The sequence below is a fragment of the Lepisosteus platostomus genome, chromosome 9, assembly GCF_059453375.1.
Source record: "Lepisosteus platostomus isolate fLepPlt1 chromosome 9, fLepPlt1.hap1, whole genome shotgun sequence".
Lineage (NCBI taxonomy): Eukaryota > Metazoa > Chordata > Actinopteri > Semionotiformes > Lepisosteidae > Lepisosteus > Lepisosteus platostomus.
The window spans coordinates 39,632,463-39,655,611 of NC_142619.1; the positions used below are offsets into that span (position 1 = coordinate 39,632,463).

A 23,149-nucleotide genomic window follows, 5' to 3' on the forward strand; every position below is an offset into this window, starting at 1 on the left:
AAAATGTAAAACAGGTTCTTTGGGTCATTAGCCTGAAATTGTGCTTCCCTTTGTAACTTGTCTCTGAAAAGTAATTTCAGTTTAGTATGTCAAATGACAAACTGTAGAAGAAATTGATAGTGGTCAAATTATTTTTTTGTAAATTTTAAATGTAAATGTATATTTACAAATATATATATATATTATTTCTAATCAACATGTTTGTATGAGCTTTACCCAAAAGCATAAATGTCATAATATTTAAGCCCATCATTCTCTGTTTTTCACATTCATCATGTGGAAAATGGAGGCACTTCTTTATACAAAGGGTAGCAGGAGTATGGAATATCCTGGATGAGATACTTAGATCAATTACAGTGGTGCTAGAAAATTTGTGGCAGAAATTTTCTGAATTTCTGCATAAATGTGACTGAAAATGTGATCAGATCTTCATCTAAGTCATAAATATAAAGAGAACCCAATAAAACAAATGACACAGAAAAGGATATACTTTTCATTCATTTATTGATCAAAATGATCCAACATCAAATGTCTTTGTCGGAAAAAGTATGTGAACCTCTAGGATTATCAGCTCAGTTAAGGGGATAATTAGAGTCAGGAGTGTCAATCAATGGGATGACAATCAGGTGTGGGTGGCCCTGCCCTATTTAAAAAAACATAAACCTGAGTCTTCACTACCAAAGTCTGGTCTTCACCACACAGGTTTGTGAACGCATGCCATGCCTCGATCAAAGGAGATTTCTGAGGACCTCAGAGAAAGAGTTGTCGAAGCTCATCAGGCTGGAAAAGGTTACAAAACAATTTCTAAAGACTTTGGGCTTCACCAATCCACTGTCAGGCACAACTGGAGAAAATTCAACACCATTGTTATTCTCCCGAGGAGTGGTTGTCCAACAAAATCACTCCAAGAGCAAGGCGTATAATATTCCGGGAGATCACAAAGAACCCCAGGGTAACGTCTAAGGATCTGCAGGCCTCTCTTGCACTGGCTAATGTCAGTGTTCATGAGTCCACCATCAGGCAAACACTGAACAAGAATAGTGTGCATGAGAGGATAGCGAGGAGGAAGCCACTACTCTCCAAGAAGAACACTGCTGCCCATTTAAAGTTTGCTAAAGACCACCTGGGTGAGCCAGAAGACTACTGGAAGACTGTTCTGTGGATGGATGAGTCGAAAATAGAACTTTTTGGCTTAACTGAGAAATGTTATGTTTGGTGAAAACCAAACACTGCATTCCAACATAAGAACTGCATTAAAACCGTGAAATACAGCGGTGGCAGTATTATAGTTTGGGGCTGTTTTGCTGCCACGGGACCAGGATGGCTTGCCATTATTGACGAAACTATGAATTCTGGATTGTATCAGCAAATTCTACAGGAGAATGTCAGGGTATCCGTCCGTGAACTGAAGCTCAACAGAAGGTGGGCCTTGCAGCAAGACAAAGACCCTAAACACACAAGTCAATCTACCAAAGAATGGTTGAAGCAGAAGAAATGTCACATTGTGGAATGGCCGAATCAAAGTCCAGACCATAATCCAATAGAAATGCTGTGGCAGGACCTGAAGCGGGGAGTTATGGGAGGCCACCAACATCACTGAGTTGAAGCAGTTCTGTAAGGAGGAATGGGCCAAAATTCCTCCATGCCGAAGTGCGGGATAGATCAACAGTGACCGTAAACGTTTGGTTTACATACTTTTTTCGACAAAGACCTTTAATGTTGGATCATTTTGATCAATACATGTAGAAAAAGTGTATCATTTTGTGTATTATTTGTTTTATTGGGTACTCTTTATCTACTTTTACGGCTTAGATGAAGATCTGAACACATTTGAGGTCAAATTTATGAAGAAATTCAGAAAATTCTAAAGGGTTCACAAACTTTCTAGCACCACTGTAGCTACTAATAAATGGGCTAGATGCACCAAATGGCCTCCTCTCATTGGTACTGTAATCTTTCTTATTTTTGTATTTTTTAACTGATGACTTCAATGATGCTAGTTTTCCAAAAATAGTTTCTTTTTTATGGCTGCACGGTGTCAACTCAGAAACAGCTCTGAGTTAATGAGTTTCAAAAGACCATGTGTATTCTGGACCACAGACAGAAACCTCAAACACTTTGCAGTCTCTTCACTTTTGTTTACCTTGTGCAAAGAAAATATGTGCTTACATACAGTATCATGTAGATGAGAAATGCATTTCTGCTCTAAGGATTTGAACTATTTTGAACATAATGTCTATATAAGACAGTACTGCTAAATGGGTTTAATGGGAAACTGGTGAGGGTACCACCCATATTTTAAATGGGGTTCTGACATCACTGTTTTGCCAAGCCATGGCTGTGCATATCAAATAGGAAATAATTTATTAATGATGTAAAACTAAACATTGAGAGGCATGAGATACAGGTACATAGGGTTTGGTATCCTGAAAGCTTCACTATGAGCATCACAGATTGAAAACATGTATTCAGAATGTACTGTATGTATAACCAGAATTTGGCAACAGACAAACACATTGTGAAATTTAAATTACCCATATTTTAAACTCTAAAATGCTATAGTAAAAACAGATGATGCAGTTTATTTTTAGAAACAAATTACATTCAGTTTAGATGCTTGAAAAAGCCATCAGGGTTTGATGCCTCTACTGTGCTGTGGAATCAGTATGCTGTTCCTCAAGATTCAAAATGTAATCATATGCCTCTGTGGAAGATCAGAATTTGAACAGGCTTACTAAAAATACCTACTACATCAATAAATCTTTATTACTTACAGAGACAATTTTAGTTCCAGTTTATTTTATCCAAATGACCTTTACATAAAATTGAGGGATTTTATCAGTAAACCTAGAGGTAGGATCCAGCAGTTATTTGTCCAATGTTTCTCAATGGGGAGCTTAAATACTGCCCTTTATGCGAGATCTTTCAGTTCCTTTTAATGCAGCTGTCTGCCCTTCTCATAAGATTTAGGTGAAACCAGCACATTCTAGTGAGCTACATTTAACATTAAACATAACGTTTCGGCTGTGGAGCCTGTGTTGCTTATACTCGAAGAAGGCTCCACAGCCAAAATGTTGTTTTCTTTCTTCTCTTTTCAGCATGGAATAAACCTATTGTACTTAAGACATGCACCATAAGAAAATAAACTATTGGTAGGGACAACATACTTTTTACAGATAAAACTGGAAATTGGTATATAAAATAAAATAAAGGCAAAATCCATGTTTACATGCCAAATGAAAGCACACAATGAAATACTTGTAACAAGCCCAAAAACTGACTCATCATGATGAAACCATATTTTAAAGGTAACACAATTCAAAGACTATTAGATTTCAGACTTGACTTACACGGCACTGTCCGGAGGTAGAGGTTATCTCGAATGATTTGCTGAAGCTCGTGATCCAAGGAGCCCTTCTGGAACCGTAAATTGAGGTAGTGGCGAAGGTCTTTGTCAACTATACCCCCTGCACACAAAAAAACATACAGTATTCCAGTTATTATAGTAACGAATAAAAGGCACTTTCATCATAATTATTATTCATATGGTCCACATGGTGAGTGATTAGAACTGCTCTAATGCTTGGAAGTCCTAGTTATTTACTGTATTGATTTTAATGTTTTTTTCTAGGAAATAATAAAGTCTTTGGATGGCATGGTGGCTCAGTGGTTAGCACTGCTGCCTTGCAGCGCTAAGGCACTGGGTTCAATTCTGGGCTTGGGGTGCTATCTGCGTGGAGTCTGTATGTTCTCCCCATGTTCTCATGAGTTTTCTCTAGTTGCTCCATTTTCCTCCCAAACTCTAAAAATATACTGGTGGGTTAACTGGCGTCTGGGAAAACTAACCCTAGGTGTGTGTGTCTGTGCGTCCTGTGATGGACTGGCATCCTGTCCAGGGTGTACCCTGCCTTGCACACACTGCATGCTGTGATAAGCTCCGGCTTCCCTATAACCCTGAACTTAGAAGAAGCAGTTAGAAAATAGATGGATGGAATAAAGGCTGTATAAAGTGACAATAACTGCAAACTTATGTATTCTCTACAATGCTTTCTGACACAAAAGTAAAATTTGCATAGTTAACCATTATATAATATAAAAAGTCTTTCAGAATTTTACTGTATTAAAAAAAGCATGTAACTAAGCAAATATTCACTGAAGCTGTTTGAAAGAAAGAACACAGGGGAAGAGTCAAGTAGCATAGTATTTATTGTGTCAATTAAGCTATTTTGTTTGCTTAAGATAGAACATTTGCTTCATATTCTTAACATATTTTAAAAGACAAACCACTTTAAGTTTTTAATTTGGTGTGCATTCAGAGGCTACTTGATTTCTGGCATAATGATTGCTTAAAGTGTACTGTAAACAAAATCATATCAAACACCCTAGAGACTACAGAAACTCATCCAAGATCTAAACAAAGCAAAGACACTAACTTTAACTTCCAGTAATAATGTTGATGAACAAAATATGTACAGGTTTCTCTCATCAAACATGAAATTCACTCATACACTCAATATTGAGTAGTAGTCTTCTCAATCACAAAAAAAAATGTGAGTCTGCCAGCAAAAAAAATAAATAAAAAGTATTCAGGTTCTCCACCAACTTGAGACTCGGCTGCTGTCTCACCTCCCCCACGCATCTCCCTTGTGGAAAAGCATTTCTCAGCCCAGCTCGTGTGTTCAAAAAGTTTTCACATTAGCGTGTATGCCTGATTTCACTGCCTTTTTCTTTTTATAAGTACATGTATATTCCATTATTATGGCATTTTAAGTCTCAGGATTCAAGGTTAATGTCATTCCACCTTATTATAAATTATATTTTACTACTTCATGCTTAATTATCATATTATTTTATTTTTTAAAGGGGAACTGCAGCCCCAATTTCTCTAATCAGTTATTCAATCACATTTACGAAATAAATTGACAAATTAAGCACAAAAAAGTTAACATTGTGAAAGTACTCTATGGTCTGGTTGCCATTTTATCACAAACCACTGTTCTCGCCATGTGCAAAAGGAAGAGTTTGCGAGAATTGTGACATGAGGCGGCACTCCCTGCTCACTACTAACTGTTATGACTAATGTAATGTGATGTACGAGCAAAGAAGTGCTGGTCGTGCAGCAAACATTTCACACAGAAATGTTCCAACGTGATCGGCATATAGAGGCGGTGTGGTGGCTCTGTGGCTAAGGATCTGGGCCTGTGGCTGGAAGGTTGCTGGTTCATATCCTGCGGCTGGCAGAGGAATCCTACTCCTGAGCAAGGCCCTTAACCCCAGCTGCTCCAGGGGCACCTGCGCTCTGACCCCAAGTTTCTCTCCCTGTCTGTGTGTCTCATGGAGAGCAAGTTGGGGTATGCGAAAAAGACAAATTCCTATTACAAGAAATTGTATATGGCCAATAAAGTGATCTTATCTTAACAAGTAAGTAGTATTTGTCGACGAAGCCGTCTTGAAGTCGAAAGCAATATTTCTATTGGATTAAAAGAGATGTACAGTATTCACAACCCTGACTGTATAGAATATAATAGGGCTGGTCCCAGTCACCAGACGTTTTGTTGCCCCATTCTGAATCGCAGAAAATGACGGCAATATGGCGATGAACATACCATACCTGGAAATTTCAGTCTATTTTGAGATATAAATTGGAGGTTTTACATGTAACTGTGCACATTTTAATGTCATTGTGGTTTGAAATGCACTAATAAATTCTGATTCTTTCTAACCCCAAAATTAAAAAAATGCATTGCAGTTCCCCTTAAGTTAAGTTAGCTGTTGATGAGAATAACAGGGAAACTGACCCTTGCTTCTGTTATTCTTAAGAATTTACCAAGGGAACCTGTACAGTCAAATAAGGGCTTCTTACACTGATTGCACATTGCTACTGTAAAGTATGTAACACAGAACATAGTACTATGAAAAGAAAAAGAGCATAGTCATAAATAAACACAAAGTTCCTATTCAAAGGTACTGTACAGATATAGATACAGATAATCGTTATTTTAAATCTACAAGGGATGTGTACTGTACAGTATGTGCTATGTTGTCTTTTTGGGGTTGGGCCTGGTAACAGAAAGCATTTTGTTTTCACTTTCATAAACAAGCTAATAGTATTTACTGGCAAATTTGGATGAGGTAAAGAATATAGATTAATTCTACATTAAAAGGTGAAAAGAAAGAAAAAAAGCACCTTGTTTCAGATGTGGAACCTTTTTCTGGTATTTATTAATAACATTTCATAACACATAATAATACTGCAAAAGACTACATATTTAAAACATTTTTTTCTTCCTTCTGTAAGATCTCTACAGTAGTTATTCCTTTGCAATTAACATACTTACGCACCTTCCCACTCAGACCTGTTCATTATAATTTCTGTTGGTTTGACACATTCACTGATATTTTGAATGTTTCAGTGGCTTTTTATCTGAACCACTCTATTGAGGTGTATTTTAGGTTTATATTTTCTCAACATGCTCTTTCCTAACTGGATGATTTATAAATCTTGCTGACAATGGTGTTTTAGTAACATTTCATAAAGGAAATACACAAATCACAGAGGTGTTGAAGTTTTATTTTTACCAGTTCAAACGAACTTATTGTCATTTATTGTGCTCTCCTAGAGCTAAAGCACTTTATACTGTATATACAGTAGTATGCCATTTGATGGCTTCACTTACAGGATAAAGCCCAGCGTTAAATAAAGATCATGTTTCTCAAATTAGTTTCACTTAAACCTTTTCACTGAACCATGCATGTTAAAATCGGTGTTCAAACTATTAAAAAGGGTTATCATTGGACCAAAAAATGACCAAGTTACATGTACTGTATATGTGAATGTCTTTAATCTTCTTTGAAAACTAGTTTTTGTACACTTTGTCACAAAGAATGTCCACATTTCAAAAAAATTATGTTCATAAATGGGTGAAAAATATGATAGATGCTTTTGTTGTTTTCTCTTCTCACTAGATAATGAATTTGAAGTTTTGAAGACCGATGTTTGGTTTAACAAAAGTCACAATTTATACACCAGACTCAGAGTGATCAGGAGACTCACTGTTGTCATGTGTCTTGAAGAAACTGCCTAAGAATGCTATTTTTTATGGATAAATAGTGATCTTGTACCAAACAGCTTGAAGGTAAAACTCAGGGGAAGTACTGTATTTTAAGAGCCCTTCAAAAAAGATGAAAGCAGCCAAATGTTTACTACCTCAAAGTGTGTTCTGATTTTAGAGGGAGGAAAATTAAAAAGAAAAAAAAAAGAAAGCCAATAGAGCAAACAAATGGTGCACAAAGCTTCAAAACTGTTAAATTAAAAAGAATGAGGTATACAGGACTGCCAATGTAGCTACAAAGATTAAAGTAGTGAGATCATGTCACACCAAACAAACTTTACACTACTTGTTTAAATTTGGGTGGAAAAGTATTCTAGAAAGCATGTATTACAATGTGAAATGTACTGTAGTTGTAGTTTGTTACAGTCTAAAACGTGTTACTGACATTTCAGATTTTTTTTTATTTTTATTGTATTTTTATACTATTTGTATACTAGCTCAGGTCTTATAAGTTTTTTTTACATAATAATAAAAATATAATATAGTAGGTTTTATCATTAAAACATGTACAGGAGCACTGCAACCTATTGCATGCAAAATATTTATAGTCCTTATGTTTTCACATTTTTATTGTTGTTTTATTACTTAAGCTTTCACTTTTCAGAGAGTTCTTAAACATATAACTGAGCACATTTTCTCTGTTTACATCCTCATAGTACCAAAACTATCCACAAGTTAATTTTAAATGATACACAGCTGATCCAACATCACATAGTCAAAACTTGGAAAGCGTCCCATTCCGTAGGTCAAACCCCTGGAGAGATCTGTCGTGCACTGATCTCCAATAAAATCTTACACTAGACTTCAAAGCCGAGGTGTGCTCAGGGATTTTTTTTCACTTCAGTTGTATAATGGAAAATCTGTTTCATGTTACCTTTGAAACGAAAGTAGGCAGGACAAGTTTTTCAACATTTGGGAATCAGCAGACGCTGATGTTGTTTCCTTTAAAGCAGCAGAATTCATGTACAACAGCATTGATAAGCACAGCCTGAAATGCTCCTGCTACCCCCTACTCCCCTATGCATCCCTGCAGGTCACAATACACTGAAAGGTTTGAAGGCTGTTTGCAGTAAATATGCAGTCTCAGCAAAAGCTGTGCATTTAAAAAGTTTAAAGAGAAAAAAAAAAGAAGTTAAATAAACATGAAAAAGCAAGAGTAGATGAAATAATGCAGTTTTATCAAAGTAAAAATCAATTTGAAAAACTATAGTAATAAAGGTCACAATAATGCTGATCAAAATTTAGGAGACAATTAAAGGTAGTGAAATATTTGAAAGCTTTTAAACCATATAATAGCCATTCCTTTTTAGTTCTGCTGATTTTTTATACTGTATGAGGTTCCATTAATTTCTGTATTATCTGATTTACCTCTAACTAGTTTTAACTAACTAGTAGGTTAATAAATCTCTAGGAGTACTTTAACCAATGCCAGTGTGATGTGGCTAGTATTGAGCATTGCTGGTCTCTGCATTAAAATTCTAACCCAGCAAAGGATGTCTGAACTAAAACATGTAAATTATTTAATTGATTTGTATGAGTTAAATGACAAACCTCCTTTTCAATGCAGTTTCTATTCACAATGCAGATAGTCATTCTTTTCCCTCCTTTTTGGTAGCAATAGCATCAGAGCTTTACCAGGCAGAAAACATTACATTGTCAGTTCCTATTAGACATGACAGCATCCAAATGCTGTACAAGAATATAATTAAAAACTGAACATCTAATACACAAGTTTCCTTAAAATCCATTAAACCACAGAAAAATGTAAAATAATTAATTCTTTAAGAAATACGTTTTAGATAATACTGAAGTAAATCAGATACTGTTAATTAAATAGACTATTTTAACGCATTGCAATTCACCTAACTGTGAGTCTTAGTGGTGGTGTTTATATAGAATTTGTTAAAACAATGATTAACCTTGCAATAAAAAATCAATGGTCTCCGCTATGGTTTGTTACATCAAAACACTCTTCCATTAACTGAAAATAGCAAGACAGAATCATACAATGGAAAGGCAGTACAATAGCCCTCACATGCATGCATGCACCCTAAATCTCCAAAAAAACATTCTGCTGCGTTATTAAAATAACTGTTTCCTCTTTTCTCAAAAAAAATATATCAAAGAAACCCCTTTCTGTAACTAAACCTATTTAGCACTCACCAGCAAACATGACAAACACACAGACACACACACTGAGCTTTCTGCTAAAACAGCTATCACAAAAGCTGTAAAAGCACCTCTTTGGCAGTTTTCACAGATGTTCTGGATGGCAAGATAGATCTTTGCTCGGCAGGTATCCTCGAACTGAGCTGTTCACTCTGTTTGCTCCAGCTCTAAAAATACCCTGTTTTTTAATCTCAGGATTTGTGGTGGATGGACAGAGCATCCCCCTTTGCTGCTAATTTAATACAAGGCTGAAGAGAGACGAGAGTGAAGACCGTTGGGAGGCAACAGAAGAAGAAGAAAGCTCTGCCAGTGGGGGCCTATCAGAACAAGCTGCAGTTTCTCATTGGCTCTGGAGAAAGAGAGGTCCTGCAGCTCCCCCTGTCTTCCTCTCACAAATCTGCATCTAGAAGTTGTTCTTTGATACAGATGCTTCATGGCACATTGCAAAAATTCCAGCTTTCCAACAACAGATGCATCTGCTAACTGGTGTAAACTGGAATCATTCACCTTGTGAAAACAGCTCTGGCATGCAAACATTGGAATCCAGAGTAATACAAAACATGCCTTTAGTTTTTAGTGTTTCATTTCTGTCTTTTGAGATGTAAACAACATGCGTCTTGATATCAGCTCATGGTTACTTTACATAATACTGTGTAGCCCTGACCATTAAAATAATAATGCAACAATCATAGTTCTGGGGATTGAGATAAACAAAACTTCTTTGATAAACTAATTATTTCAGAAAACAGTTAAAATTACAGTAAGTGGTAAGAAAAACATTCCTATAGAGTCTTTAAGCTCCATGTTTAGTTCTACACAGATAAAAGTGGTACAGTATGTTGTGTTACCGAATTCAGAAATTGTTAAAGTTAAGGACTCATCTTCTTGCATGAAATCTTGTTTTTACAAAGACGAAAGCACTGTAAAATATATTAAGATGTGATCTTTGTCAAAGAAGTGTGAGCTGATTAATGTCTTCTGGTTGTATTCCAGCTGAGCTCGTCAACATGTTATGTCATGCATTATTTACTTCACCAATACAATTTAATAATTTTCCTAAGTGTAAACAAGGTCTTCCATGACCCTGGAATTCACAAATCCTGCTTTATGTCAAATGAGATTCTGAACCAATAGCACTTCTTGTGTTTATTTCAGTATAAGATCCCTGGAACAGTAAATAAGCCACTCAGTTCTAGTTTTAAACAATAAATATTAATTCATTTACCCATGTATATGTTATAAAATACTGTATTTAATTAAATAAAACAATAGTCCTAAATCAGATTTGCCATACAGCAGAAATCAGTAGCCTTTGTTAAAAAATAAAAAGACAATATATTCGAAGGATTAGGTATAGTAATACTATGAGACAAAAATTTCCACCATTGCAGTTTAAACTGAATTAAAAGTAATAGTTATGTAGAATATATCTGTCATCATGAAGAGTCCACTGCAGGAAAACCTCTCTCCACTTGTATAATTGTTTCTTTAAAAATGCCTATCAGGTTTTATCTTTAGTATACTGCTAAAGAGAATTTCATCATTCAAAGATATGTTATTTTGCTATTTTCCTTGCTACACTGGTAACAAAATGTTTTCTTTATCATATAGTCACTCTCCAGTGTTTCTATAATATAGTCATATGAAAGATCTGCATTACATTTGATTAAATTGTTTAAATATATGACAGAACGTACTGTATAGTATAATGTGACTATATGTTTCATTTCATGAACATTAGCCAAATTTAATAAACAATTTAATGAATATATTTTATTTATATTTTGTATACATCTACATCTTCTGTATGCTACATGCTCCCAAAACCTATGAGTGCTACAGCGATAACGTTTTTTGTACTGTACATCAAAACCAATTATTCTTGTAAATATGTGGAAAGAGAACCACTGCACCATGTAAGGCAAACTTCTGAGGGAAAGCAAACACTCAAATGACATTTCTAGTATGAAATCAAGTCTCCCCTATGTAGCAGAAGAGTTCTCTGCAATTGGTAACTCTTTTCAGATGTGCCTCTGCCAGCATGACGAGTGGCCTATTTAACAAGGAAAAAAAGCACACTGACATTCGTTTATTACTGACTGTATGGGCAATCCTATCACATGTCACATCTAATAAGCACAGAAGGGAAGCCTGATCTTAGAGATCATCAGTGACAGCACTGCTGCAAGTACAGCAGTCACAACAGGCAGCAATTTAAAGAAAACCAATAGCTTTCCCGGAAGGAGGCAGTGCAGAGTGAAGGAAAGGCAAGAAAATGTGGCAAGGGGCAAACAAAGAGACCCATACTAAATGCACCCCTATTTCGATTTAACGAGGCGGCTATACTGAAAATTACTTTTAAATTAATGACCCTCTAAAGTACAGCTACAGCACAAGGTCGTCTGCAAGTTAATTTTTTATGGGAACAAATGAAGGCTGTAGATATGAATTTTACATTTAAATGTGACTTTAGATTTGCGCTTATTTTTTAATAGTAACAGTCAAACTCAACGCTTAAATCCTGTTTAACAGACATTAATGAAGGTGGACATAGGGCCTCAAGCAATATCCCAATGTATTGCAATTGATAGGTACGTTTTAGTCTCTGCAGTGAGGCTTACTTTTATTAAGAGAAATTATATCACTTAAATAGCAATTAAGAAACTAAATGAAAGTTATAAAACAAATGAGATATGTCTTATAAAGAAAATGGGTGGCATTTTGTCAAATTAAACTATAAAGTTCAAGATGTACAGTAAAAATATAAATACAATTACATTGTTTATAATGTATCATTTTAATATATGCTAATAATACCCTGTATATTAGAATAGTTGACTATTATGCACATTATGGCTACAGTTAAAGAAATAAAAAAGGATCAGAACAGAAATAGTAATAATAATAATAATTGCTTACACTTATATAGTGCTTTTTCTGGACACTCCACTCAAAGCGCTTTACAGGTAATGGGGACTCCCCTCCACCACCACCAATGTGCAGCATCCACCTGGATGATGCGACGGCAGCCATAGTGCGCCAGAATGCTCACCACACATCAGCTATCAGTGGGGAGGAGAGCAGAGTAATGAAGCCAATTCACAGAGGGGGATTATTAGGAGGCCATGATTGATAAAGGCCGATGGGGGAAGTTTGGCCAGGATGCCGGGGTACACCCCTACTCTTTTCGAGATTTTTAATGACCACAGAGAGTCAGGACCTCGGTTTTACGTCTCATCCGAAGGACAGCGCCTGTTTACAGTATAGTGTCCCTGTCACTACACTGGCATTAGGAGCCACATAAGCCACAGGGTGATCGCCCCCTGCTGGCCCCACTAACGCCTCTTCCAGCAGCAACCTTAGTTTTTCCCAGGAGGTCTCCCATCCAGGTACAGCTTCAGTGGGTTGCCAGTTGTGAGTTGCAGGGTGATATGGCTGCTGGCGAAGTAGTAATACTGAAACCAAAAATTCAAGGCTATATTTTTAATAAACAGGAAAAGTGTTGTCTTAGTTTAGACATTTGCAGTACTAGAATAAAATATAATCTTGAAACGACTATCGTTGTTGTTAATATTCAAATCTGTATTAAAATAACCAGAAATCCTAAGGTCTTTGCCTTTCATTTGCAGTTTGTAGCATGAAGCACAAATGTCACTTCAACTCAAATAGTTCTTTACATAGAAATATGTATTGTTAATCCGACTAAGACGCTCAATATAATGTAATTCTAATGCTATAATGACCACTTTCAGGATGACTAAGTTTATTTTTCCACAAATCAAGGCATAATACCCTGTAAGTGTAGATCACAATGTATCAACTGTAAGTAAATATTTAAAAAAAACAAAGTGAAGATATGTTACTAACATTTATTCTAATATTCACTTTAAATTGTACAGTACAGTATTTCTCAAAAGTAACATGAAACAACATGAACAGTGAGGCTGGAGGGACAGAACAATAATCATTCTTTGTTGTTGTTAACTACATATCTCTTCCAATGCTACTGTATATGAGGAGACTAACTGAAATTAAAATTAAACATCAATGCCAAGTAATAGTTTACAATATTTTGACACATCAGCTTTGAATATAATGATGGTGGAGCAAAATACATACAGTAACTACAAAGCTGATTGTGGTGCGTGTGCTATAGCAACAGCTTTTAAAATTTCATATAATTATGAGATACATTTTCAATTCACAGTATGTAATTCTGCAGAGCTTATGTTACTGCATGACAATTCTAGAAAAAAAATTTTATTTACCTTTCAACAATGGTAAGTAATCTCACTAAGGAACAAAACAAGATGATAATGATATTTAAAAACCAGCAATCACTTCAGCCTGCTTGTGAAGAGAATGAAGTCATTCATAATTCTATGAATTGTGAAGATTGCTGAATATACAGTAAAACCAATTAAGCACTGAAATATGATTATTGGACACTGCTATGTGGTACTGTAGTGCATAGTGCAAAGCAGGAAAGTCTCCAGTCACAAGTATATTAGCATTTTTCTTTCAAATTAAGTTTTCAGAGAAGTGACTGATGAGTCATAGCAGGACTCACAGTATGGAAAAAAAAACAGAAAAAACTGAGATCACAAATAAAGTGAGAAATAGGAGAAATAAAGTGAATTCAAACATAACCCTGTGTCAAGAGACCCCCTCTTCTTGTGAAAATGTCTTTGAAAATAAGTATTTCTGTCATTGAATCATCCTGCCTTAATTCTACAGTAAGAGGTTCTTTATGTCTACGTTTCAATCATTTCTAATATATTTTTTTAATTTATGTTAAAACATCTGTATTCTGTTTTAATGCTGATATTAAGGGACAATTAAGTCCCCTCATGAAGAAACCATCTTTTTTTGTGAGAAACAAGCACTGTTACAGATATGTTCCACTATGCAGATTAACAGAATAATTACAATCCATGATACTGTACTTTATCCTTATATACTGTATATGGTACACACACAACCAGTTTTACCTATTAAATGTATGTGCTTTACCATACAATCCCAACACAGTAGCTACATTACTAAAGCAAAGTTGTTTAGCAAACCTCACATGCACATCATTTATTTTTTATATACTGTATACAAAAATTCACAATTTAAGGAATTACCCCCACTCTCAATACTTTAATGTTCATGAAGAGAAACATCATAGGATTATTAGTCAAATTAATTAAATTACTTTAAAGGCTTATCCAAAATGATCATATGTTCTGCCTTCATTTTACTTAAAGTTTACAAGGCATTCCTAGAACTCTTCATCACATGACAGAAGTTACTTGTAACATTACTTGATTACCTGAAGACAAATACACATCACAAAATGTTATCTGTTGTTTGCTTGTAATTTATGGCTATTTATAACACTCATTTCTAGGCTTCTTGATTTTGTGATTAAATTTGTACTCGGAAGTATGGAAGCCCGTTCCCGCCAGTGAGTAAAAAAAAAAACGCGCTATGGTATCTCAGAATTCCGACTTAGTAACTCAGAATTGCGACTTAGCATCTCAGAATTGCGACTTAGTATCTCAGAATTGCGACTTAGTAAGTCAGAATTCCGACTTAGTAAGTCAGAATTCCGACTTAGCAAGTCAGAATTGCGACTTAGCAACTCAGAATTCCGACTTAGCAAGTCAGAATTCCGACTTAGTATCTCAGAATTCCGACTTAGTATCTCAGAATTCCGACTTAGTATCTCAGAATTCCGACTTAGTAAGTCAGAATTCCGACTTAGCAACTCAGAATTCCGACTTAGTATCTCAGAATTGCGACTTAGCAACTCAGAATTCCGACTTAGTAACTCAGAATTCCGACTTTATATCTCACATTTGCGACTTCGAAATAGCCATATTTCATTGTCTGTCCTTTTGTTATTGTAACGGATTCGGGTTCTAGGGCTTGTGCCCTCGCTACACTGGCTCACTTTCTTTAAGAACACTTTCTTTAGCCCCGGCGGCCAGCATCCCTGTTATGCGCAGGGGAGGGTGGTGTACTGCAACCAGATCGTACAACCTGTATGTCGGCCGTTTCGTTACACTATTTTCACGAATCGTACAGGATCATAGGCTCTATAAGCCTGAAGACTTGTCCTGTACAGTACCCTGATAAAAATCAAATTAATTACACTATGTTTTATAGAATCCCATTTCCGCCAGTGAGGCTTCCATAGTACCCGGATTGAATAGTGCACGGTGGGCTTTTTAAAAATAGTTTTTATTTACGTAGACAGAATATGAAATAAGATACAGAAATAGGCACTTCACATCCAGAAGAATTCACAATTATAAAAGCTGAAACATACTTTTTACGTATTTCCATTGTATGTCCTTTTTTAATTAAAAAAGAAGGTCTTCTTTAGCTCAGCTGGCAAGACTCAGGTTTGAGCCAGTGCAGCGAGGCACGAACTAGGGTGGGAGCGGCGAGGGCACAATCCCTAGAACCCGAATCCGTTACAATAACAAAAGGACAGACAATGGAATACGGCTATTTCGAAGTCACAAATGTGAGATACTAAGTCGGAATTCTGAGTTGCTAAGTCGCAATTCTGAGATACTAAGTCGGAATTCTGAGTTGCTAAGTCGCAATTCTGAGATACCAAGTCGGAATTCTGACTTACTAAGTCGCAATTCTGAGATATTAAGTCGGAATTCTGAGTTGCTAAGTCGCAATTCTGAGATACTAAGTCGGAATTCTGAGTTGCTAAGTCGCAATTCTGAGATACTAAGTCGGAATTCTGACTTACTAAGTCGGAATTCTGAGATATTAAGTCGGAATTCTGAGTTGCTAAGTCGCAATTCTGAGATACTAAGTCGGAATTCTGACTTACTAAGTCGCAATTCTGAGATACTAAGTCGGAATTCTGAGTTGCTAAGTCAGAATTCTGACTTACTAAGTCGCAATTCTGAGATACTAAGTCGGAATTCTGAGTTGCTAAGTCGCAATTCTGAGATACTAAGTCGGAATTCTGACTTACTAAGTCGGAATTCTGAGTTACTAAGTCGGAATTCTGAGATACTAAGTCGGAATTCTGAGATAGCGTAGCGCGTTTTTTTTTTCCTCCCTGGCGGAAACGGGCTTCCATACGGAAGTGATGAAACTACTGATACAAAATGCAAGTCAACAGCTGGGAAACAAATCATCACAGCAAGTACTGCACATGAAGAACACCATAACAAAGGGACTGGTTTTGTAGTAAAATAAGGCTGTGTTTTACAACAGCAAAGTTGCTTGCATCTATTTTAACATTTCACTTTGATTCAAGTTGAGCTCAATGCAAAAAAGGACACTATCTCGCATTACTTTTTAGTAATACCACCCGACTGAATGATGGCACAGAAAACACTATTGGTTGACTTGTGAATAAAGGTTTAGGATCCTCTACAACAGCAAAACTATGTACTACAACATAAGGTTTCCTAATTTATTTATAAAGTAGAAAACATACTGCTTAAACTATAAAAACACAATGGTAAACACTAGGCTTGAAGAGGCTACTTACAGTATGAAAAAGACATAGCTGTGTTTGTGTTGTCACATTATTTGTATCTTTCTGACACTGTGGGCAAGTGATAAAAAGACAAACAAGATGTTAGTATATACAGTATAGTTAAAAGCTTAGAATTTAATTCAAGGCATGTTACTGTATGTTAGAATTGCACAAAGGACTAGTAAAACCTTGATTGACATTTTTGTCACCACACTGTAAAAATCATATTTCTGCTCTGGAATCAGTCAAGATAAGAGCCAACAGATACTGTACATTCTGAAGCATATCCTTCATTGACAGATTAAATGAAATTAATCTTGAACAGAAGATTGTGAGGAGATCCCATCCCAATATTCAAAATCCTGAAAGGTACTCATTAAGTCAACCCATTGGACTTTTGGAGTGCCAACAGTAGAACATGAACCAGAGGACACAGGTTGAAATTACATTTAAAACTAATAACAGGAGGTATGTCTTTACGCAAAGTGTTATGGGAGTATGGAACAAACCATGGTGATGAAGCTGATTCCTTGGCTTCTTCATCAAATGGGTACATGAGATTCCCAATTACTGTAGCTGGAATCTGGAAGAGTCATTGGCCTGACTCATCTGATACCAGACGGAGACACAGATGTTTTTGTCACAGATTTAAACTACTAAAATTAAACAATTCTGCAAACCATTCAGCTAATTGTCAGTATGTAAAAACAAGCAGAAGTGGGAACTGAGGGAGGCAAAGAGAAGAGAAATAAATAAGACGACAGACAAGTAAATAGAAATATAAAGAATAAATATATGCGTGTTGCTTTGGACATTATCATTAAAGTAGAGCAAGGGGAATAAATCTCATATCAGTTTTATCTCTGCTTGACAGGCAGCTAAAGAAAAATCCCAAATGTAACATTTTAGGGTCCCAAAAGACTGTTGAAGAACTTGAAAAAATGTAAATTGTTGAGGATACCCTCAGTGTGCAGATAAAGAAGCAGAATGTGTTCATCCTCTAGAAGCTCCCAAAACATGTAACAAACAAAATATTAATAATCCGACCATTTATTTTGAGTGTTCTGGGTTTGATTTTTCGAGAAACCTCACTCAACTACATACAGTAAATAGCAATAACAGCAACTGCATTTTTAACTAATGTCTAATCAGCTACATGCATGACACCCATCTTACACATTTCAACACATCCAAACCAAGGAAAAGTGATTGTCACATTAACCACACATCATACCAGACCAATGCCAGATGGAATGTACTGTATGAAGATGTTCAGTTAACTAGTCTTCAGCATTCAAAAGCAGCTGTCCATGCTTCTTTTTCCTGACTTACTAACAAATATAAAATGCATATTTTAAAAAAGAAACAAATACAGACTCAAATAAAGGATAATATAAGGATAATGTGATGAGGCAACTTTAATAGATTCAAAGATTACATTATGTGAAGGACAGGAAAAACAATTATGCAAGTACAATAAATTCCTAAAATGAAGAAGGCTAGTGCAAAATTGGTGGTAGTGAAATGTGAGTGCCTCGTAAACAAAATGAAATAGTATGAACATATCAAGCATATAAAGATGTTAAAGATACAATGTTAATATCCCTTTTCATAAATTTTCATAAAGTTTAGAGTAAGTGCAATTAGCAAATTACATTATTAATCTTTGAATTACAAACATCACAGCAAGGCTACAAGGTCACTGCTGCAGTCTAAACAGCTGGGTCATTATCAGGTATTAAGAGGTGAACAGAGACTGAGATCATTCCACCACCAAGGAGCGAGAGATGACCAGACATTGGAAGGGGTGGGAATGGAGAGGGGGTCCAGAACGTCTGGTGGAAATGGTGGAGAACAGAGAGAAGGAGAGGGGATAAGGAAGATGGAGACTTGGATGGTGAAGAGGATGAGACAGGGGTAGGTGTGAATTAGGGTAATGTTTGTTAAAGGGGATTCTGTAATGAGAATCAATCCTGCAGTCCTGTAATTGCTGTAAGAAACATTACAAGGAAGAGGAGCAAACAACCCCAAGAGGCAGGAGTGTGGGAGAGAAGAAATGTGTTGTGTTGTATTTCTCCACCTAGTAATTTCCAACATATGCTTCTTTTAGGATCATACTTTTGTCAAAGAAATCTCCTATATTTCTTTATCATCTACTGTATATGCCAGATACCCTGAATAAAGGCATCATTCATTGTTGTTTATAAAAAATTATATGGGAACAATATCTAGTATTAATTTGAAAAGGCTCCCCTTGTGGTGATTACTATCTCAAACAAAACATACTGTAATACGGGGAATGGAATTTCAATATTTGATTATGAATACTGATATGATATGTTTAAATATTGATTTAATTTCCAATTGCAAAAAAATCTCCTCCAAAGAACATCAAAGAGCTGTTGAGCAAAAGTTCCTGTTCCACTGTCATTAGTTACTGCCAAAGTGATTGTTGAAACACTCACACTAAAATATGTTTGTGTGTGGAAAGGGGGGCGGTGTGCCACAACATTGTTTATATTGTACACCTATAAGTGACTAGGAAGTGACTTGCAAGAGAGCTTGTTGTATTTTTAGGGTTTCTTCTCAGGTTTCTTCAGTAAAAGATATCTCAGTTAAAGACAGCTTTTCCTACTTGTGGGTATATTTTTAGAATAGGGAGACAGACTCCCATTTATTTTGTAGTGCCTGGGTTTGCAGAGATGGATATTTAACTGCAGGTTTATTGAATTTTTCAGAAGGCAACTTACTGTATCTCTTATTTTGGTCTCTATAGGCATTATTCAAGAGTTTAATACTTAGTAGCAGTCTGGGGTTTGTGGGGGATTAAGATGTAGACCTCTGAAACCCTTTGTCTGTACATATTATAAATACAGTAACTTGCGTGTTGTATATCTTGTTTTGTATAAAATAGTGTTTGTATTGTCACTGATAATAAATATTTATTTATCAAAGTATGTCTGAATTATTAACAAAAAAGTCTCATGCCTCTAATTATACCAACCACTTATTTGTTGAATAAACCACTCGGTCAGTACCTGATATTCAACATTTTGTAACACTCCATTTGTAATAATATTTATAAAAAGTATGCAAAGGGATATAAAAGTTTAAGAATCATGGCAACAGTATATAACTGTAAGAAGAAACAGTGTTCCAGGAGCTGTGAGAAAAAGTGAAGTGAATTTTTATTTTTACTATGTCTAATAAATATGTCAACAGAGAAGCAGACAATTGGATATGATATACGTATTGCTGAAAATTGTATTAAAGAAACCTACAAGGTCCAATTAGCAGCTAGATTTCAGTGACTGTCAAGTGGCATGAAATTAATGTTATCAAGCTTAATGAAGTATTTTAATTGTGTTTCCTTCTTTCTCTACTGTACATGTAAGCTTGAAGTGGACATATAACGATAAAGGAATCGAAGAAAACATAGAACAGTTAAAAATAACCTGATTTTTAACCAAAAATATGGATTTAACATGAATGTTTTTGAAAAAGAAGAGTGGGCAGCTGCCACTGACTTCAAGTGGGTAGGGTAGGACAATAAGAAAAGCTCCAAACAGCAAATGTATTTCATCAAAGAATCTTGCATTGTTACACCCCCTGAAACAAGCAGTTGGATATGTTAAAAAAATGGACTCATTTGATATTGATTAATTCTGCTTTGTTTTTTTCCAGTTCTGACTTCCCCCAAGAAAACAAAAAGATCCTACCTGTGGTGAAAAATGCCTTGGAGCTATTACACATATTTTAAAAGAAATTAAATTATATTTATTTTTCTTATTTGTATTAAATTGAATAAAAAGTTTTTTGACTTGTTATTGGTTAGGTTTTGTCTGTTGTAGAGGCTTTAATTTAGGCTTCAAGCAACTATTATTATTATTATAAATGCACATTAGAAGACTGTTAAAATAGAGTGGCACCTAGCTCCAAAATGGTATATTGTAATACAGTGGTGTGAAAAAGTGTTTGCCCCCTTCCTGATTTCTTATTTTTTTGCATGTTTGTCACACTGAAATGTTTCAGATCATCAAACAAATTGAAATATTAGACAAAGATAACACAAGTAAACACAAAATGCAGTTTTTAAATGAAGGTTTTTATTATTAAGGGGAAAAAAAATCCAAACCTACATGGCCCTGTGTGAAAAAGTGATTGCCCCCCCCCCCCCCTGTTCAAACATAAATCAACTGTGGTTTATCACTTCATTGGAAAGCTGAGTTCAATTTCTCTAGCCACACCCAGGCCTGATTACTGCCACACCTGTTCTCAACCAAGAATCACTTAAATAGGACCTGCCTGACAAAGTGAAGTAGACCAAAAGATCCTCAAAAGCTAGACATCATGCTGCGATCCAAACAAATTCAGGAACAAATGAGAAACAGAGTAATTGAGGTTTATCAGTCTGGAAAAGGTTATAAAGCCATTTCTTAAGCTTTGGGACTTCAGCGAACCACAGTGAGAGCCATTATCCACAAATGGCGAAAAAATGGAACAGTGGTGAACCATCCCAGGAGTGGCCGGCCGACCAAAATTACCCCAAGAGCGTAGCGATGACTCATCCAAGAGGTCAGAAAAAAACCCACAACAACATCCAAAGAACTGCAGGCTTCACTTGCCTCAGTTAAGGTCAGTGTTCATGACTCCACCATAAGAAAGAGACTGGGCAAAAATGGCCTGCATGGCAGAGTTCCAAGACGAAAACCACTGCTGAGCAAAAAGAACATAAAGGCTTGTCTCAGTTTTGCCAGAAAACATCTTGATGATCCCCAAGACTTTTGGGAAAATACTCTGTGGACTGACGAGACAAAATTTGATCTTTTTGGAAGGTGTGTGTCCCATTACATCTGGCGTAAAAGTAACACAGCATTTCAGAAAAGGAACATCATACCAACAGTAAAATATGGTGGTGGTAGTGTGATGGTCTGGGGCTGTTTTGCTGCTTCAGGACTTGGAAGACTTGCTGTGGTAAATTGAACCATGAACTCTGCTGTCTACCAAAAAATCCTGAATGAGAATGTCCGGCCATCTGTTCGTGACCTCAAGCTGAAGCGCACATGGGTTCTGCAGCAGGACAATGATCCAAAACACACCAGCAAGTCCACCTCTGAATGGCTTAAGAAAAACAAAATGAAGACTTTGGAGTGGCCTAGTCGAAGTCCTGACCTGAATCCGATTGAGATGTTGTGGCATGACCTTAAAAAAGCGGTTAAGGCTCAAAAACCCTCCAATGTGGTTGAATTACAACAATTCTGCAAAGAAGAGTGGGCCAAAATTCCTCCACAGCGCTGTAAAAGACTCATCGCCAGTTATCGCAAACGCTTGATTGCAGTTGTTGCTGCTAAGGGTGGCCCAACCAGTTATTAGGTTTAGGGGGCAATCACTTTTTCACACAGGGCCATGTAGGTTTGGATTTTTTTTTCCCTTAATAATAAAAACCTTCATTTAAAAACTGCATTTTGTGTTTACTTATGTTATCTTTGTCTAATATTTCAACTTGTTTGATGATCTGAAACATTTCAGTGTGATAAACATGCAAAAAAATAAGAAATCAGGAAGGGGGCAAACACTTTTTCACACCACTGTATATTAGTAGCCAACAGAAATCAAAAATAGTAAGATGATTGGTGATATTAGTGCATTGAAGAAATGCAAAACTCCAGTTCAACTCAACACAACAGAAAACTAGCCTCAAATTAGGTGAGATGTCAGGCAAAAGAACTTCGGTTTGGAAGAGATGATGTAAGATTTGAAAATGGAAGTTCAAGCTACACTGTAGCTAAATGGGCCAAATGTCCCATTCTTGTTTCTAAACATTCTTATGTTTTTAGGAACAGATGCACTACTTTAAGACATATATGATAAAACAATTAAGCATGATTAATGACTGGAAGTATTGTGAAAAGGAAAAGTTCATTTTTATTTATACACAATTACACATTGGCTTAGCCTCTGTAGCCTCTTATGGGGGAGCTACCTTATTTTGGCTAATTACATTTTATTACATTTTATGGAAAATTCCCCCTTCTCTTGTCTTATCTTTTGGTTTAGCATGTAAATAATATCACTAAAAAGATGCTAAACCATTTATGTAAATATTAATCTTTTAAAATACAGTTTATAGGAATAGGAGTATGATTTAACAATTAGGGTTATCACAACAATTGCCGGGTTCCCTTTCGATAAAGACACATGAATTTGAAACATTAGGTTAATTTCATGAGCTGCTCTGTACCAGATGTGACCAAGCACCAAGCATGAAACCTTATGAATAATTTCATTTTCTCTAGATTTTAATACACAAATAGACAAAGAATATAATCACCTCCAGGCTGGGTATGCGAGGGAGCTGTTTGCT

The 23,149-nt window shown here is 35.9% G+C and overlaps 1 protein-coding gene across 21 annotated transcripts in view; it reads right to left on the minus strand.

The window, feature by feature from the left end:
* The window catches only part of LOC148654992 (membrane-associated guanylate kinase, WW and PDZ domain-containing protein 2-like), a 395,408-nt gene that overhangs the window by 248,827 nt on the left and 123,432 nt on the right, over positions 1-23,149 (minus strand). For 20 of the 21 annotated variants that reach the window (XM_088644985.1, XM_088644983.1, XM_088644991.1 and 17 more), the window contains exon 2: positions 3,351-3,467. In XM_088644985.1, coding sequence (XP_088501111.1) covers positions 3,351-3,467 — 117 coding nt within the window. Of the gene's footprint in view, positions 1-3,350; positions 3,468-9,352; positions 9,532-23,149 lie in introns of those variants that run through there. The other variant, XM_088644994.1, reaches the window with a different exon arrangement.